The sequence below is a fragment of the Lagenorhynchus albirostris genome, chromosome 3, assembly GCF_949774975.1.
Source record: "Lagenorhynchus albirostris chromosome 3, mLagAlb1.1, whole genome shotgun sequence".
NCBI lineage: Eukaryota > Metazoa > Chordata > Mammalia > Artiodactyla > Delphinidae > Lagenorhynchus > Lagenorhynchus albirostris.
Window position 1 is genome coordinate 116,815,639 of NC_083097.1, and position 17,745 is coordinate 116,833,383.

The 17,745-nt window shown below is 39.0% G+C and overlaps 1 protein-coding gene across 1 annotated transcript in view; it reads right to left on the reverse strand.

The window, feature by feature from the left end:
- PFDN1 (prefoldin subunit 1) overlaps window positions 1-11,647 on the reverse strand; it is a 60,220-nt gene extending 48,573 nt beyond the window's left edge. Inside the window, exons 1-2 of the mRNA XM_060143736.1 lie at window positions 11,575-11,647; window positions 8,857-9,023 (exon numbers count right to left, since the gene is read on the reverse strand). Coding sequence (XP_059999719.1) covers window positions 8,857-9,023; window positions 11,575-11,607 — 200 coding nt within the window. The 5' untranslated portion in view covers window positions 11,608-11,647. The remainder of the gene's footprint in view (window positions 1-8,856; window positions 9,024-11,574) is intronic.
- Window positions 11,648-17,745: the final 6,098 nt, after the last annotated feature.

The following is a 17,745-nucleotide window of genomic DNA, read 5'->3' on the forward strand; positions in this document are numbered from 1 at the left end:
AAATCACTGTGTATTTTTAAATCAAACTATTACTCTTGAAATAGAAACAGTAGTATGTTAATCTATTTAAACATGACATTTATTTTTGGTGACTACTTGGTATTCTAAGCATTCTGGTAAATAATCACCTCTGATGTTTACCACTTTTACTCTGGCCTCATCAAACCCCAAACATTTCCACACATAAGCATCAAGCTATGCTACAAGTTTTTCCAAGATGTGATCTTTATTTTCCTAGTAGGTTAAAATATAACATTGGATAAACGAGAACCAATGGGTAATAAAAAATTACTATCCAATGAGTACTGAAGGACACAAACAGAATACTCTTGGTACAAAAGCAGAAAGTCACAGAGAAATATAAATATATTTTGGCACAAGTGCAAAAGACTCAGACACACACATACAGGATGCATATTGTGGTCCAAATCTTTTTACCCTGAGCCAAACAATGTAAAAGGCCTGGCTTAGGGCAGTCATGCTCTTATCTATTTAGAGATACATTTTCAATACTGGGCTCCTGCTGCTGTGCAAATTTTGATATAAGAATATTCTAGTCCTCTTCAAAGCCAAAGGGATAGTGTCTTCCAAGTAATCTGGTCCATTTCAAGGTAACTGATCTTAGAACAAGAGTTGATAATGAGAGTTTCTGGCCAGAACAATGAGATAACATTCTCCCAGACATGTCCATTCAAACCTGAAATCTAAAATTAAAGTGGGTATACATTCTTCACAAAACCACAGGCACAGGCTTCCCTGGTGGCGCAGTGGTTGAGAGTCCGTCTGCCGATGCAGGGGACACGGGTTTGTGCCCCGGTCCGGGAAGATCCCACATGCCGCGGAGCAGCTGGGGCCGTGAGCCATGGCCGCTGAGCCTGCGTGTCTGGAGCCTGTGCTCCGCAATGGGAGAGGCCACAACAGTGAGATGCCCACGTACCGCAAAAAAACAAAAACAAAACCACAGGCACTAATGGTACATGCAACACACTGCAATCCTAATTATTCCATCTGGGCAAAGGATATTTGCAATTCACAGCAATTCCTGATAGAAGTAATAAGAAAGAAAAGAATACCAATAAGTCATTACCAAGTGTGTATTGATGTATATGGACTGACTCTTACCTTTTAAGTCAATATTTTTTCTGAGTTCCTTTTGGGTGTTTCATTAAGCAGACTATGTTCCTTTTTTTTTTTTTTTTAATTTTTGGCCGTGTTGAGTCTTCATTGCTGCTCGCGGGCTTTCTCTAGTTGCAGTGAGCGGGGGCTATTCTTCACTGCGGTACGCGGGCTTCTCATTGCAGGGGCTTCTCTTGTTGTGGAGCATGGGCTCTAGGCACGTGGGCTCAGTAGTTGTGGCTCACGGGCTCTAGAGCGTAGGCTCAGTAGTTGTGGCACACAGGCTCAGCTGCTCTGTGGCATGTGGGATCTTCCGGGACCAGGGCTCAAACCCGTGTCCCCTGCATTGGCAGGTGGATTCTTAACCACTGCACCACCATGGAAGTCCCAGACTATGTTCCTTGACATGAACATGTCAGTCCTCTCTCAAACAGATTAGATAGCAAGTTGTTCCTAAATTTGCCACTACGAGATAAGTGGCAGCTAAAATCACAAAATTCTTGGTACAGCTTAAAATTTATTGTTTTTCACTTCAGAGAAATTCACCCAGTGTTAAGTCAGTTACAGCACCCAAATCCCCAATGACAAAGTAACAAAATTCAAGATTACTGCTATCTTTATTTTTATTTACATAGGAACAACAAAGTAATTTTTTTTACCCTTCCTTCAGTTAACTACATTAATTCTTGCTTATCACCAATTGGAATACACTGCACTATCCTCTTGTGTTGATTGTTACTTTCATGCAACAAAAGCAGATCAAAAAAAAAGTCAGGCCTTTTGATGTCAGGAAATGCACAAGGAAACTCCTCCAAGTAATGGTAACAAAATGAATCAATTACATTTAAACAAGTTCTAGCCTAAACTAAGCAACCCTACAACAAAGACACATTAAATAAAAAAAAATTTTTTAATAAAAATTTTATTTCAGCATGTTTGTACATCCCAAGGTAAGTTTAACAGACTTCTTTTTCTTTTCTTATAATAAACTCCTAATTGACACATTTTCGAAATTAATGTCCTGTGTTTCAGTGAGATTGTTTGGATTCTGGAGAACATGGGAGGGCAAGAAGGGAAAGAATTATTAAAAGTATTCTTCTGCAAAAGAAAAATGGCTATGTAATTCCTACGCAAAATGTTTGTTAACTTCCCCTGCCATAAAACCAGTGATGTCATTCTACACTGCAGTAATCACAGTTATAACGAACACCGAGTTTTTAAATCACTGACAGCTTACAGAAATTAAGAATATTACTCAAAAAACTCCTCTCCCTAGAGTACCACATCTGTGGAAGAGGAGGCTATGCCCAGCTGGGGTTATATACATACTCAGCATCAACAAAACTGAAGTCATTTTCCCTGCACACCAGGAAGAGTTGTTTTTTTTCCCCTTAGGACTCTGAGCAATGAAAACCATGACTTTATATGGCTCTGTATAAAAATACAAGAAGGCTGGATCACATTCTATTAGGAAAAGCAGCTCAACATCAAAACTCCTCTTCCTTTAAAATAAATCTAAAAAAATGACTAAAAAAATTTCTTCCTACCTTTGAAAATTATTTTATCTTTGCTTCATTTTCTCTACTGTAAACTACAGATTAATACTTTCAGAGAGTAAAAGGAGCTTATAAATTCGAATTTGCTGTGTGGCTCTCACAGCAAAAGTAGTTTGCATTTTTTTTTCTCCTACAGTAAGCATTAAATAAAATATCTAAACTTGGTTCTAGTGAGAACAACAATATAAACCATTATTACTATAATATCAATAATACTTAATATTTACTACACCAAGATTTGTTGTTTATTAGGAACGAAATATAGTACAACTATATCTTCAGCTTTAAAATTACCTCGAGGGGCTTCCCTGGTGACGCAGTGGTTAGGAATCTGCCTGCCAATGCAAGGGACAAGGCTTCGAGCCCTCATCCAGGAAGATCCCACATGCCACAGAGCAAATAAGCCCGTGTGCCACAACTACTGAGCCTGCACTCTAGAGCTCGCAGGCCACAACAACTGAAGCCCGCACGCCTAGAGCCCGTGCTCCGCAACAAGAAGCCACAGCAATGAGAAACCACCGCAATGACAAGCCCAAGCACTGCAATGAAGAGTAGCCCCCACTCGCTGCAACTAGAGAAAGTCCGCGTGCAGCAACAAAGACCCAACACAGCCAAAAATAAATAAAATAAAATTTTTTTTTAATTTAAAAAATTGTAAATAAATAAAATTAAAATGACCTTGAATTGACTGGAATACCAACTCTACATCAATATGAAATTGTAAAATGGTTGCAAAACTTGAGGTAGCATGATTATACCCCTTTTGATTAATATTTAACATAACTAAACCTAGAGCAACTGCAAATGTTTCATCTTGGCTTTTCTAAATGTCACAATTCAAATTACAAGTCAACATTCAAACTAACAATTAAAATCACAATAAAACCAACATGACATTTTAAACAAAGGGCAGTTCAACCAAACTGTCACAAAGAGTTCAGATTTCTACATCCTAATTAGCTGAAAAGTTGCTCGATTATTTAGATTTTTTTTAAATTTTGTTACCTATCAGAAATATACCTACTATTTTCATTTTCTACCTGTGCCACATTTATCTTAAGTTTTATACTTCTGGATCTTTCAACCATTAGAGATCAACCATCAAATTACTTCAACAAGTAGAAATAGCAACACCGCTCCCAAACAGCAATTTCTGCATTGCTAGACACTTATCTAGTTGGTAGATTTATACCATTGTTCATTCTTAGTTCCTTAAATGTAAAAAAATATCCACAGAATGGTGGCATACCTCTAAATTAGTTTAAATATGGTACAAAGTTATTTTTAGTTAGGTTCAAGTTTTAAAAAGGCACTAATCATTCTTCTCAAAGGCTAATCTACTCAAGTTCCTCCCATATTAAAAAAATAAAAAGCCTCATTTATCTCTTTTGGAAAGAAGAAATGTTATTTATGTAATGTTCAAGCACAAGGATATTAGAATAATGTACCTAATATCAAATCAGGGTCTGGATCATACCTATTGTTAATAAAAATAAATTTGACCTTTATTCTGATGATGGGCCTTTCAAACACCAGCATGACTAAATGTCATTTATGTGTTCTTTCAAATGTAATTCTAACTTTTAAAAGTACTCTTATCTTCTACTATGCAAAGGAAAAAGGAAGAAAACTCCCATAAACGATTACAAGCTGGTTCTTATTCATGAAAAAAAAAATACAAGAAACATTCATTTGAGATCTGTTCCCTCCTTGCATGCTAGAAAGATGAAGACAAACACTTCCAACTATTCAGACAGATCATTCCACAGTTGTAACTTTCATCATAGTTCTTAAAGCGGTATGGTGAGGTCAGCTCATAAACAGCTTAAGTAGCAAAACTAGAAATTGGTGGTAGTAGTATCAGGCTACATAACAGCCTCTCCAAAGAATATGAAGTAAGAGAACTAAAATGTGCTGGCAACATGCCAAGAGACTGGATAGAATATAGCTTTGAGCAATGAATATGCAGAGCTTACAGTATATAGCAATTTATCATCTTACCCCATAGCCTGATTTTCCTTGTTTTAAACCAAAAATAGCCATATATAAGGGGTATTTAACAGTACCAGTTTTCTCCATGCTTATGACTGGGAAAGGCATATGGGCTTGAAATGACTTGGTAACCTAAATACACACCCTAAAATGAAAAATCTGATTTCCATCCTATGTGAGGATGAGTAAGGTAAAATATACAATTGTATTGATATTATTCTGCACAGAATAGCTTTTATTCTCCAAAAATTATACTGCCCTCAGCATAATCCTAGAGGCTTGGGTTTTTCTATATTGTCAGTTCTGACTATCTCTGCAACTGGTTGACATGTAGAATTTGTCAACCTTCTCAACAGATTTAATAAAGAATTAATTCTGTCAGATCAAAGGACATAATTTTGGTCAGAAACAATTCCTTTGACCTTAATCAAAATATATGTTACTTTTAGGGCTTCCCTGGTGGCGCAGTGGTTGAGAGTACGCCTGCCGATGCAGGGGACGCGGGTTCGTGCCCCAGTCCGGGAGGATCCCACATGCCGCGAAGCAGCTAGGCCCGTGAGCCATGGCTGCTCAGCCTGCGCGTCCGGAGCCTATGCTCCGCAACGGGAGAGGCCACAACAGTGAGAGGCCCGCATACGGCCAAAAAAAAAGAAAACAAATATATATATATATATATATGTATGTTACTTTTAAAATTTCACCTTTATTGAACTATATATTTTAAAAGCATAATAAACTCCAATTCTTAAGTCTCTGACACTTCCTAAACATTTTCTTTCTAAAGAACCAAAAGAAAATGCTGTTATTTTAGGCGAGAGAATCATATTCAATTAAAATCCACATGCATTTAACACCTATTTTGTGCCAGACATTATACTGAGAACTGAGGAAACAAAGATAAATATGTATATGGTCTCACAGAGCTGACAATCCAGTTGGGAAAACCAGACCATTTCAAACTCAATCAAGTTCTGCCCCCCACCCTCATACTGCCACCCACGTGCTCTACTAGCTAGAGGAACAAAAGCTCTGGTATCCTCCAGGAAAGTGTAAGTAAATCTGCCAGGCAAGATGGAAAAATCTTCCGAGAAGATAAGCTACGTCTTGAAAGATGAGAATTTCACAAGGGAAAGTGGGATACTGCAGGCCAAGAAGGACAGAAGGAGCAAAATCAAGAAAGCACAAAAACATGGCATGCGTGAGGAAACCCACGTGGCAAGGGTAGGGGTAACAATTTTGAGTACATGTGCTACTACTTTCTACCCTCAGCCCATGACAGACCTCACTGATCAATTAAAGCATGTTTAAGTCCACATGAGACTCAAACTCCTTCTCAACAGATAACTCAAAATCAATGGAAGGAGGCAAGTCCACGAGATGAAATTTATGTGCTATCCTCAGCCTGGGAAGAGAAAGTGGTGGGATTTGAGGCTAGAAGGGTATATTAAGAACAGATTATGAATGACAGTGAATGCTAGGCTAACAAGTTTAGATTTTATTCCGTGGGCAACCAAGGGTGAACAGAGGATTTTATGAGAAATAATGACATGATCAACTCTGGCAGATGTCTGGCAGATGTGCAAAGAAAGCTTTTGGACCAACAGAATAAAGGCAGAAAGAACAGTTCAAGAAACTATACCTTCAGGACTTCCCTGGTGGCACAGTGGTTAAGACTCCATGCTCCCAATGCAGGGGGCCCAGGTTCAATCCTGGTCAGAGAACTAGACCCCACACGCAAGCCGCAACTGAGAGTTTGCATATCGTAACTAAGGAGCCCACCGGCCGCAACTAAGAAGCACACGTGCCATAACTAAAGGAGTCCTTGAACCGCAACTAAGGAACCTGCCTGCCGCAACTAAGACCCGGCACAACCAAATAAATAAATTAAATAAATATTTTTTAAAAAAAAGAAGCTATTGCTTCTCAGTCCAGGCAAGACACAATGAGGCCTGAATTTAAGCAATGGCAAAAATCTATTGCAGGTTCTAAAACAAAAATGTAATGTTTTAGATTTCATAATTCTTGGTGCCTTTTTTTTTTATAACTTTATTTATTTTTGGCTGCACTGGGTCTTCGTTGCTGCGCACCAGTTTTTCTCTAGTTGAGGCGAGCAGGGGCTACTCTTCATTGCAGTGCGCGGGTTTCTCACTGCAATAGCTTCTCTTGTTGCAGAGCACGGGCTCTAGGCGCGTGGGCTTCAGTAGTTGTGGCATGCCAGCTCAGTTGTTGTGGCTCACGGGCTCTAGAGCGCAGGCTCAGTAGTTGTGGCACACAGGCTTAGTTGCTCCACGGCATGTGGGATCTTCCCAGACTGGGCTCGAACCTGTAACCCCTACATTGGCAGGCGGATTCTTAACCACTGAGCCACCAGGGAAGCCCCTAATTCTTGGTTTTAAAACAAGTTTGGGAAGAATTAGTATTCTAATTAGAATTCCCTAATAATACTCAAAAAGGAAAAGAAAAGACAAATTAAGGGAAACACTAGAATTAAAGAAGTGAATCACAATTCAAAATTACTCAAGACTATAAATTCAGAAATAGATATTTCAGGTTTAGCATCAAGAAAGAGAACATCCTCATGACCAGACTAATACTCAGCAAGTCTTTTCTTCCTGAGGGCACTAATACTCTAGCCAACAACACTACTTACCTTACATGCCCCTACAAATCCCAGCGAGAGGCAGAAAGCACAAAAGTCAAATTTAAAACCATATCTCAGCCTTTAAACTCTAAAATTCTTTGTGAATACAACCCATATGTAGCACTTTGGGCAGTATGCAAAAAAAGCAACTTCCTATCATTTCTGCAGAATGTTTAATAAATGAAAGTATCCTAATTAAAAATTAGAACTTCACTGTAGATCAAAAGGCCAAAGAGAAAAGTTTTTGTTTTGGAAAAAGAAATTCTTTAGCTGTTGCAAACAAAGGCTAATGAAATCCAGGTGCAACATATCAACAAGCATGCTCGAAAAGCTAGCATTACTGTTTTAAGACCTAAGGATATTCAAACTAAAGATAAAATTATCCTGTAGTGAATGCCAACAATGCACTTCATACTACATAGACACATATTCAAGGGTTCTACTTTGTTCTCATCCCAATTCTTTTGTGTCCCAGTAACAAACTCTCAAATTGGGATTATCTTCCTTTTAAAACAAGCTAAAATGAAAAACATGAACTCCAGCAATAAAATTTATTTGTGGTGTATTGTTTATTCTGAGAAAGCAAATCAGAAGAACAGTTTGTCATAATCAATCTCTTTTCCAGAAAGATATGGATTAGCTAGTCATCAGCAGGGTCTATTTCTCATGATGTCATTCTAAAGTCATCACTAAATGTTACACATGCCATGCTTCCTTCAAATCAATCACAAAACAAGTCATCCTAGACTGAGGTCAAATTCCTTTCCAACTAAAAGAGCTCCAAACTTAAGTAATGGTCCACTTACTAAGTAATAATCAGAGACCAAATTCCAGAAAAACCCTCCTCCTGTACCTCCCCCACCTAAAAAAAAAAAAAAATTAGTCTCCTTTTAGCTCAGTGTAATGGAATGTGACCTGTAGTTAAGGGGTTTTCCATTCCTATTTACTGCTTAGAGAACATGAAGCAGATCTATTCTCTCTCAGAAGGGTAATGTATTTTTTTAAAAGAAAAAAAATGAAGTGTAGGAGGTTAATCATCTATAATAATTAGAACAAACAAAAGGTAAGTTGATTTACTACATTTCTCATGTTCGACAGAATGAGTATATTTAAATCACAACTGAATGTTTATTTTTATTTTACAACCTGATCAGACATCTAAAAGATTTATGATTTGTGTGACTACTAATAACTAGGTAGGGAAGGGGAAGTTAAAACTACAACTACTTAAATAAATCTTCACACATGAAACTACTATAAACATCTTTTCACAACAAATCATATCTTTATCATTGAAGTTACACACTTAAGTACCTAAGCATGGAGAGAAGAACAGGGAATAAATATTTTTAAAATGTACTTCACAGTTTAAAATTAAACACATTTATCTGGAGTTCAGTTTCTCATTTTTCAAAAAAAGAAGATATTTTACTAGGTGATCTTTAAAGCTACTATGATACTTTAACGCCAGTTGTAAAGTGAACAAATTCTATGATTTAATTCAGACAAACCTCTTTGAAGATAATCCCCTTAAGGATATACTTTACTTACATTCTTCCTACACCTTCATACATGTTAGTCTCATCTACCAAAGTCATAATCTCTGTATCTGTAAGATGTGCATGCTTTTTCGTTCTGTTTAGCTGTTCAATCTGTATGTCTGCAAGCTTCACCTTCTGTTGAGTGTCAATCACTTTGGCTTGAAGCTCTGTGAAGGCCTAAAAAATAAGTCCATGATTTAGTAGGTGCAACATTTTACAGGAAACATTTAAGTCAAATCTAAATATATTAAAATAAAGCCTGCTAACCAGAAACAAAGCTGTGAAATTTACCACAGCAAACATCAATAAAAATCAATATAATTGTAAACAATCAAGCCACTATGCTAAATACATTTGACTCTTGAACAATTCGGTGATTAGGGGCACTGACCCTCCGTGCAGTTGAAAATCCAAGTATAATTTATAGGTGGCAGTTCCTATACAGCAGTTCCTCTGTATCCTTGGTTCTACCGAGTGGATTCAACCAACTACACATCGTGTAGTACTCTAGTATTTTCTATTTTTAAAAATCTGCATACAACTGGATCCCCGCAGTTCAAACCAGTGTTGTTCAAGGGTCAACTGTACTGAATTTACTCAGTCCTCAGAAGATGCAACCTATTTGAAGCAGAACAAGGGTAAATAATAACCATATCAAGTAGCAAGTATCTGAGGAGTAACAAAAGCACTAAATGCAAGTCACAGGATGAAACCCAGAGATCCAAAACAAGAAACATAAATGTAACAACTCACTACATCTGTATTACACAACTAGGTGTAAAGTACTTTCCCACATTTGTTTGAAATATTAACATGTGAATATTAATATGAGAATACTGACAGATATAATAAAGGTCTCATTTACTCTTTTCAATAATCCTGAGTTAGGGATGGCAGTTTCACCACCACAGTTTACAAATTAACTAAATGTTTTAAAGAGATATAAATGACTTGCACAGGGCTGAACAACTACTAAGTGGAAAAGCAAGTACTTAAATCCATTTCTTCTGACCTCCAGTTCAGGAATCTTTCTATTCTACTATCTACAGTAATATTCAGAAAATGAATATTTTAAGAGAAAAACAAGAATTTCAAAACATTGTTAGAAGAATTGCATCATGATCTTCATACGCACATACCAAGCCAAATTTGACACTTGAGTACCCTTACTCAAAGATAAACGTTTCTTGGATACTCATGAAGTGCCTAGAATGACTTTCACATGCTCTCAAATTTATGCCTTAATAATAACATTTGCGGCTGCAATACACAGCAAAAGCTACTACTTAATTTTTATTCTCACTTTGTTCTCGCCGACTAGTAAGGTTTCAAAAGATTCATTTCGGGGGGAGAGGAAGTGCCTAAAGTTTCCTACTAGTCTCCACCTGCCGCGCCCCCACCCCTCGGCCCCCGCCAAAAAAAAAAACCTTATAAAGATATTAGAAGACCTTTAAACATGTTTCTTTTTCAATTAATTTCATTGGTTGTCAAAACTACCCAATTTAAGTCTGTAATCATTTTCTTAGTTTGCATTCACTGTCCACAGGTTTCCTAGCAACAAATTCAAATAATACTGAGCGGTAAGTCCATTCACAGCTGTACTCTATTGTTAGCTCTTTCACTAAACCCTAACTTAAATTTGAACTTTTAACAGAAAAAAAAGGTGAACTTTTATAACACTTTAAGACACAGTTTGCTAAGGAAGCTGGCATATTGTTAATGCTAAGATATTACAGCACTAGAGACCACATAAGGACTAAAGGTACAAGTTTCAAACAAGAAGCAAGACACACACACATAAATCCTCAGAGCAATAATACGCAGCTTCATTTATTAGGTGGAAAAGCTATTTCAGCTGTCCTATTTCTTATGCAGAGGTTGACCAGGAGACAGCCTTAAGTAAAATTTGCTCTTCTAACGAACCAAAACTAATGGTCAAAAGGTGGGAAGTAAGGCAGAGAATACTGGATTCTAGTCCCAACCTTGGTCTGAGTCTTTTCTGAAACTGTTTCCTTTTCTAGAAAAGTATAGGTTTAAAGTAGGTAAAGTCTAGGAATCCCGACAACTCTTTAAGCTGCGAAAACGTTCCTGAGTAACAACACATTTATAGGCAATTGTTTGAAAAGAGAAAACCAATTCCTTCTGATACCGATTTTATCTGGAAAACTTTGTTTCTTTTTTGACAAGTCTTTAAATAAAAACGGGGGCGGGGGGGGGAGCTAAGACCAAAGCCCTAAGATGAACACTGCTATGAGAATACCTAACTGAACTGTATGTAGCGACCTTACAAGGTATGGGATTGAAGATGTGGCCTAAAAACACAGGTTGGACTTGGATTTTTTCAAAGCAAATTAGAATGCAGAATTAGATGCCTCAGCTCGGGCAGCCGTCTCAAAGGGCTCCAGCTGGAAACGCTCACTTCAGGCGTCACTATGGAACTGAAAACTCCAAGCTCAACGAAAGGTCTCTGGAACTCGGAACTAGGGAACAGAAGAGCTATCGGCCCGTCAAACTTAACCAGGCCCAGCGCAACCGGCTCTTACCCAGCAAAGAGCAGCTCGCCCCCCACTCCAGCCTAAAGAGAGCCTGTCCCGCCTTAGGACTCCGGGAAACCATTCCCCATTTCCCTGGAGCCTTCCGCAGAACTCGAGTCTCACTCGATATTCTTGTCCACAGTCCCCTTAGCTTCCAAAGAAAAAGTCTCTGCCTGCTCAAGACCCTCTTTTACCTTCTTCAACTCCAAATCCACGGGGGCCGCCATCTTGCTTCACTCCTGCGCCTGCGCAGTGGGAGAAGGCCGGAAAGAGGATGGGGGAAGGGCGCTCCTTGACGGTTTGATTTCCCCCCTCCCTTCTGCGCCTGCGCATGAGTCTGGCTCCTCGGTTTTCCAACATTCTCCAGCGCTGGCAACCCCCGAAATATCCAGGATTCCGATTCAGAGTACATCTTCCCCACGTGACCTATAGGCCTGCCCTGTTTCTCCACATTCTTCCAAACACAGCACAACGCGCAGATTTCGTGTATGGTTTTAAGCATTTTGACAAATAGCTTAATTTGTGCTGCTAAATTGAGATGTATGTAGATTAGGCCAAAACCTCTTAAGTCATTCATGCCTTCGGCGAGTCCCTGTGCTGTCAGGCATGAGAGAATTGGCATGAGAGAGTCAGCCTGAGAGAATCAGCCTGAGCTTCAGGCATGGCAGTGTGGAGAAGACCAGAAGCCTTAGTTGAAGTGTTCTCCCAAAGAACTTATTTCTACTGAACGCTCCTGGAAGACCTTCTAGACATAGTGGTTCTCACGAGAGGCCACATTAGTTTGTTTAAAAAAAAAAAAAAAAAAAACAGATTCTCTGATCCTCATCCCAAACTTAATTACTTAGAATTTTTGCTATGGGGCCCAGAAATTTGCACTTTTGCAAACTCCCCTTATGACCTGGTGCAAGTGGTCTGCAAACCACATTTTGAGAATCTGCTATAAAGTACCTGGCATTTGAACCAAAAGAGTAACTAGTAATTGGACTTCTGGACATGAAAGAAATATATGTCTTACCTACTCTAAAAATCTGTGGGGGAGAAGAAAGGGCAGGGAATTTGGAACTAGACAGATCTGTATTCAAGGTTTGGTCTACCTTGAGCCTAGGTATGTCTGGTTCCATATACTAGTTGTATAGCAATAGAGTTTGTCTCCTCATTTAATATGAGAATAACCCTAACAGGGTTATTCTGAGGAATAAATAAGATCAGGATGAAAAGCTCCGAGCATAACACAATGCACACAGTAGGTACACGATAAATAGTTGTAGTTAAGTTCATGTAGTTACCATTGTTGTGTTTGTCTTTCAAACGGGCCACATCCTCCTTTATGTATTTTTTTATTTTTTACATCACATCACACAGACCATAAATAATCTCTCCTCAGACTCTCAAGACTACATCTATTCCTTTTTCAAGGCTCTTTCTATCTTAAACAAATTTTTTTTCGTATTAGACTTACTAGCAATCCAAGTGTCCATCAGTGAATGAATGTATAAACAAAATGTGGTATATACCAGGGGTCCCCAGCCCCCGAGCCGAGGTCCAATGCCTCTCCCCATCACTCACATGACTGCCTGAACCATCCCCCCACCCCACCCCACCTAGTCCATGGAAAAATTGTCTTCCATGAAACCGGTCCCTGGTGCCAAAAATGTTGGGGACCACTGGTATATACATAAAATGGAATAGCATTCAGCCTTTAAAAGGAATGAAATTCTAATTCTACTTAGAATTCTAATGCTACAACACAGATGAACCTTGAGGACAGTACGCTAAGTGAAATAAACCAGTCACAAAAAAGACAAAATACTGTATGATACTATTTATATGAGGGACTTAGAGTAGTCAAAATCATAAAGACAGAAAGTAGAATGGTGTTGCCAGGGGCCAGGGGGAAGGGACAGTAAGGGGAATTCTTGTTTAATAGGTATAGAGTTTCAGTTTTACAAGATGAAAAGAGCTCTGGAGATGGAAAGTGGTGAGGGTAACACAGCATTATGAATGTTTTTAATACCACTGAACTGTACACTTAAAAATGATTACAATAGTAGATGTTATATTATGTATATTTTACCACATTAAGAAAATGAAAAAATGTATTTATTCTTCTTTCAAATCTACATGTTCTTTTCTTTTTCATAATGATATGCAGTGATATGTTCTTGCCTAAGTGAAAATAATTAGAACATAATGAACATAATTATTTTTAAGTTTCTTTACAATGTTTTATCACCTGAAGTTTTTTGGGTGTGAATTCTTCCACTGGGGGCGTCTGCTAGTCTTTCTTATGAGACTTGATTTTCTCATTTGACTCTTAAGTTTTTGATTAAGTTCCTATCTTCAGTGTCTAGCATGTCCTGGACGATGGAAACATCTCACATTCACTTCTTTTTTTTCTTTTTTTTTGGCTGCGCCGCGCACCTTGTGGGATTTTAGTTCCCTGACCGGGGATTGAACCCGGGCCCTCAGCAGTGAAAGCGCCAAGTTCTAACCACTGGACCACCAGGGAATTCTTCCACATTCACTTCTACCAGAGCCCTGTGAGAGACATGAGTTCCAGACCAATTTTTAGGGTGATTCTTGACACCACATGAGTGAAGCAAATTTAGCGAAAAATAAACTTTGCCCTGAGCATAAAGTTGGCAGAATGTGTTATACATTTATAGACTGGCAGCCACTGTAATATGTTTCCTTTTTTTTTTAATATTTATTTATTTATTTATTTGGTTGTGCCGGGTCCTAGTCATGGCAGGCAGGCTCCTTAGTTGCGGCACGTGGGCTCCTTAGTTGCGGCATGCATGTGGAATCTAGTTCCCTGGCCAGGTATCAAACCAGGGCCCCCTGCATTGAGAGCACGGAGTCTTAACCACTGTGCCACCAGGGAAGTCCCTGTAATATGTTTCTATTTGTCCTTTTTATTTGGGCCTTCAAAATAAATATTTCCTTTCTCTCTCCAGAGCTTCTAAAATGGCAGGAAAAGACTGTCTATGAAAGCCCTAAAGAGTCTGCAGTCCTTGGACACTTGCCTGGAGAATAACCGCTCTGTGCTTGCTTCTATTATTTTTATTTAAAAAGAAAAAAAAAACAAGAACAGACTTCACACTGAAAGCTTCACTACTACAGGGATATACTCCTTCTGAGGTTCAAACAGTCCACAGTGGTGGAATTTAAAAGGTGATCCTCTATTACCCTTCGGCTCTGCTAATCCATGCACAATACACTTACTTATTCATTCAACAAATGTTTATTGAACATCTGTTAGGCACTAATCTAGGGCCTTGGGATATAACAATTAACAAGAGACAAATTCCCTGACCTCATGGAGCACACATTCCAGTGGGGAAAGACAAACAATAAACATGCAGGGACTTCCCTGGTGGTCCAGTGGCTAAGACTCTGCTTTCCCAATACAGGGGGCCCAGGTTCGATCCCTGCTCAGGGAACTAGATCCCACATGCCACAATTAAAGACAAAGATCCCTCACGCGGCAACAAAGATCCCGCGTGCTACAACTAAGACCCAGCGCAGCCAAATAAATAAATAAATATTTTTTAAAAAAAAGATCGTATGTTCCAATAGCTAGAATAAACAAATCTATTTTTTAAAAACATGCAAACAAATAACTTCATATATTAATAAGTATTATTAAGAAGAAAATAGCAATGTGGTTAGAGACTGACTGGGTGGAGGCCCCTTAGGTGTGGGAAGCTCTCTGGAAGGCCATAACATTTGAGATGAGACCTGAAAAATAAGAATTAGACAGCTATGCAAAGAGCTGGGGAAAGAGCATTCCAGACAGAAGGAACAGCAAGAGCAAAGGGTTTAGGATGGGAGCAGGCTTGGCATATTTGAAGAACAAAAGGAAGACATCAGTGTGGCTGGATGGGGAGAATGGTAGAAAACCATTGGTATTCTTTTTTTTTTTTTTTTTTGGCTGCGTTGAGTCTTCGTTGCTGCACGCAGGCTTTCTCTAGTTGTGTCGAGTGGGGGCTACTCTTCATTGCAGTGCGTGAGCTTCTCATTACAGTGGCTTCTCTTGTTGCGGAGCACGGGCTCTAGGCACACGGGCTTCAGTAGTTGTGGCTCATGGGCTCAGTAGTTGTGGCTCACAGGCTCTAGAGCGCAGGCTCAGTAGTCGTGGCACATGGGCTTACTTGCTCCGCGGCATGTGGGATCTTCCCGGACCAGGGCTTGAACCCGGGTCCTCTGCATAGGCAGGCAGATTCTTAACCACTGTGCCATCAGGGAAGTCCCAGAATGTTATTCTGAGTGTGATTGGAAGCCATTGAATAATTTCAAGCAGGGGATTGATATGATCTGAAGAGATTGATATGATTCTATTTTAAGGAGACCATTGTGGGTTCTAGGTGGAAAATAGATTGGAAGGAGCAAGTGTTGAAGCAAAGAGACCAGTTAGGAGACTACTCCAGTAGTACGTGAGACAGATGCCGATGGTCTGGGTGAGGATGATGACGATGGAGGTAAACAGAAGTAGTTGGATTCAGGTAGAGGTTACTGAACTCAATGAAGGAATGGATTGGGGGTAGGGGGTTGGCCATGAAATAAAGAGAGGAATCAAAGATGATTTGTAGGGACTTCCCTGGTTGTCCAGTGGGTAAGGCTCAGTGCCCCCAATGCAGGGAGCCTGGATTCGATCCCTGGTCAGGGAACTGGATCCCACGTGCATGCCACAACTAAAGATCCTGTGTGCCGCAACTAAGACCCAGCACAGCTTAAATAAATAAATAAATAAATTTTTTTTAAAAGATGATTTGTAATCTCCAAATAAGTATGCTGAGTGAAAGAAACCAGACGAGAAAGAGTAACATGCTGTATGATTCCATGTCTAAAGTTCTAGAGTATGCAAATAAATCTAAAGTGACAGAAAGAAGATCAGTTGTTGCCAGGTAGATTGGGGGTGGTGGAAACTAAGGAGGAGGCAGAAAGAAGGGGTTACAAAGGAGCATTAGATAACTTTTGTGGTGATGGATATATTTATTATCTTAATTATTAAGATGGTTTCCTAGGTGGGAATTTATCAAAGTGTACACTTAAATATATTCAGTTTATCATATGCAATTATACCTCAATAAAGTTGTTTTAGAAGGAAAGAAAAGACTCCTAGGTTTTTGACCTGAGCAAACTTGTTGAGTGATATGTCTTTTACTGAGAAGAGAAAGTTAGTTCTTATGATATAGCCTACATGCAGTCTCAAAGCCACTCTCCAGGAATAATAAGAATAATCTTTCCTCCTGTGAATAGACTATATTTGTTAGAGTATAGGTTCAGCTGCTGTAACAGAGTTCCAAAATAGCAGTGGCTGGAACAAGATAGAAGCTCATTTGTCTCCGTTACAATCATCCAGACAAAAGCAACACAGGGTAAGTATGTGAGTTCTACAATGCCAGAGTTCCCAGGCTCCATCTATCTTATCCATGTGATCCAAGATGACTCATCACCACCATATCCATAGCTTAGCTAGAAGGAGGGGGAAAAGGACAGGGGAGACTCACTCTGTCCCTTTAAAGGCATATCCCAGAAGTTGTAAATGTGGCTCTGTTTGCATCATATTGGCCCAGAGAGAATCACGTGGCCATTCCTGGTGACAAGAAAAACTGAGAAATGTAGTTATTATTGTGGGCAACTATGTGACTAGCTAAACACCAGGAATTATATTATTATGAAAGGGAAATAAAAGAGAGATACTGGGGAAAAATTAGCAGTTTCTGACATGGGAGCTTTTCAGCTTACAAAGCCATTTCTCATTAATCAAGTTATTTGATCTTAACAATTTTCTATGATGGATACTCTGAAGGGTTCATTCCATTTGAGAGAAAGTTTAGCAGAGTGGTTAAGAGTATAGACTTTGGAATCTGACCACCTAGTTTCAAATCCTGTTTCTACTGTTTACTTGCTGTGAGATCCAAGGAAAATTATTTAACCTCTCAGGGCTTCTGTCTCTTCAACTGTAAAATAGAGATAATAACAGTACCCATCTCATAGGTTGTTATCAGGATTAAATGAGATAATGCATGCAAAGTTCCTGATATACAGTTATACCTAATCTACATTAACTATTATTTGGTGTCAGGTATTGCAAACATACAGATAAATAAAAGAGCATTTCACAGTACAGTGGGGGTCACAGAAAAACAGAGAGTTATAAAAGAATATGCAAATTCTTCTGTAGAGGAAGTAACCCCAGGAGTTGGAAGAACACAGAGGAGGGGTTCCTAACCCAGGAGTCTTGTAGGAAAAATGAGAGTTTGTGGCAAAGAAAAGAGAAACAATATTCCTAGAAGAGACTAATACACCAAGGCAAGAGCCTAGTGTCTTTGGAGAAATACAAATTGTTTGGTATGCCT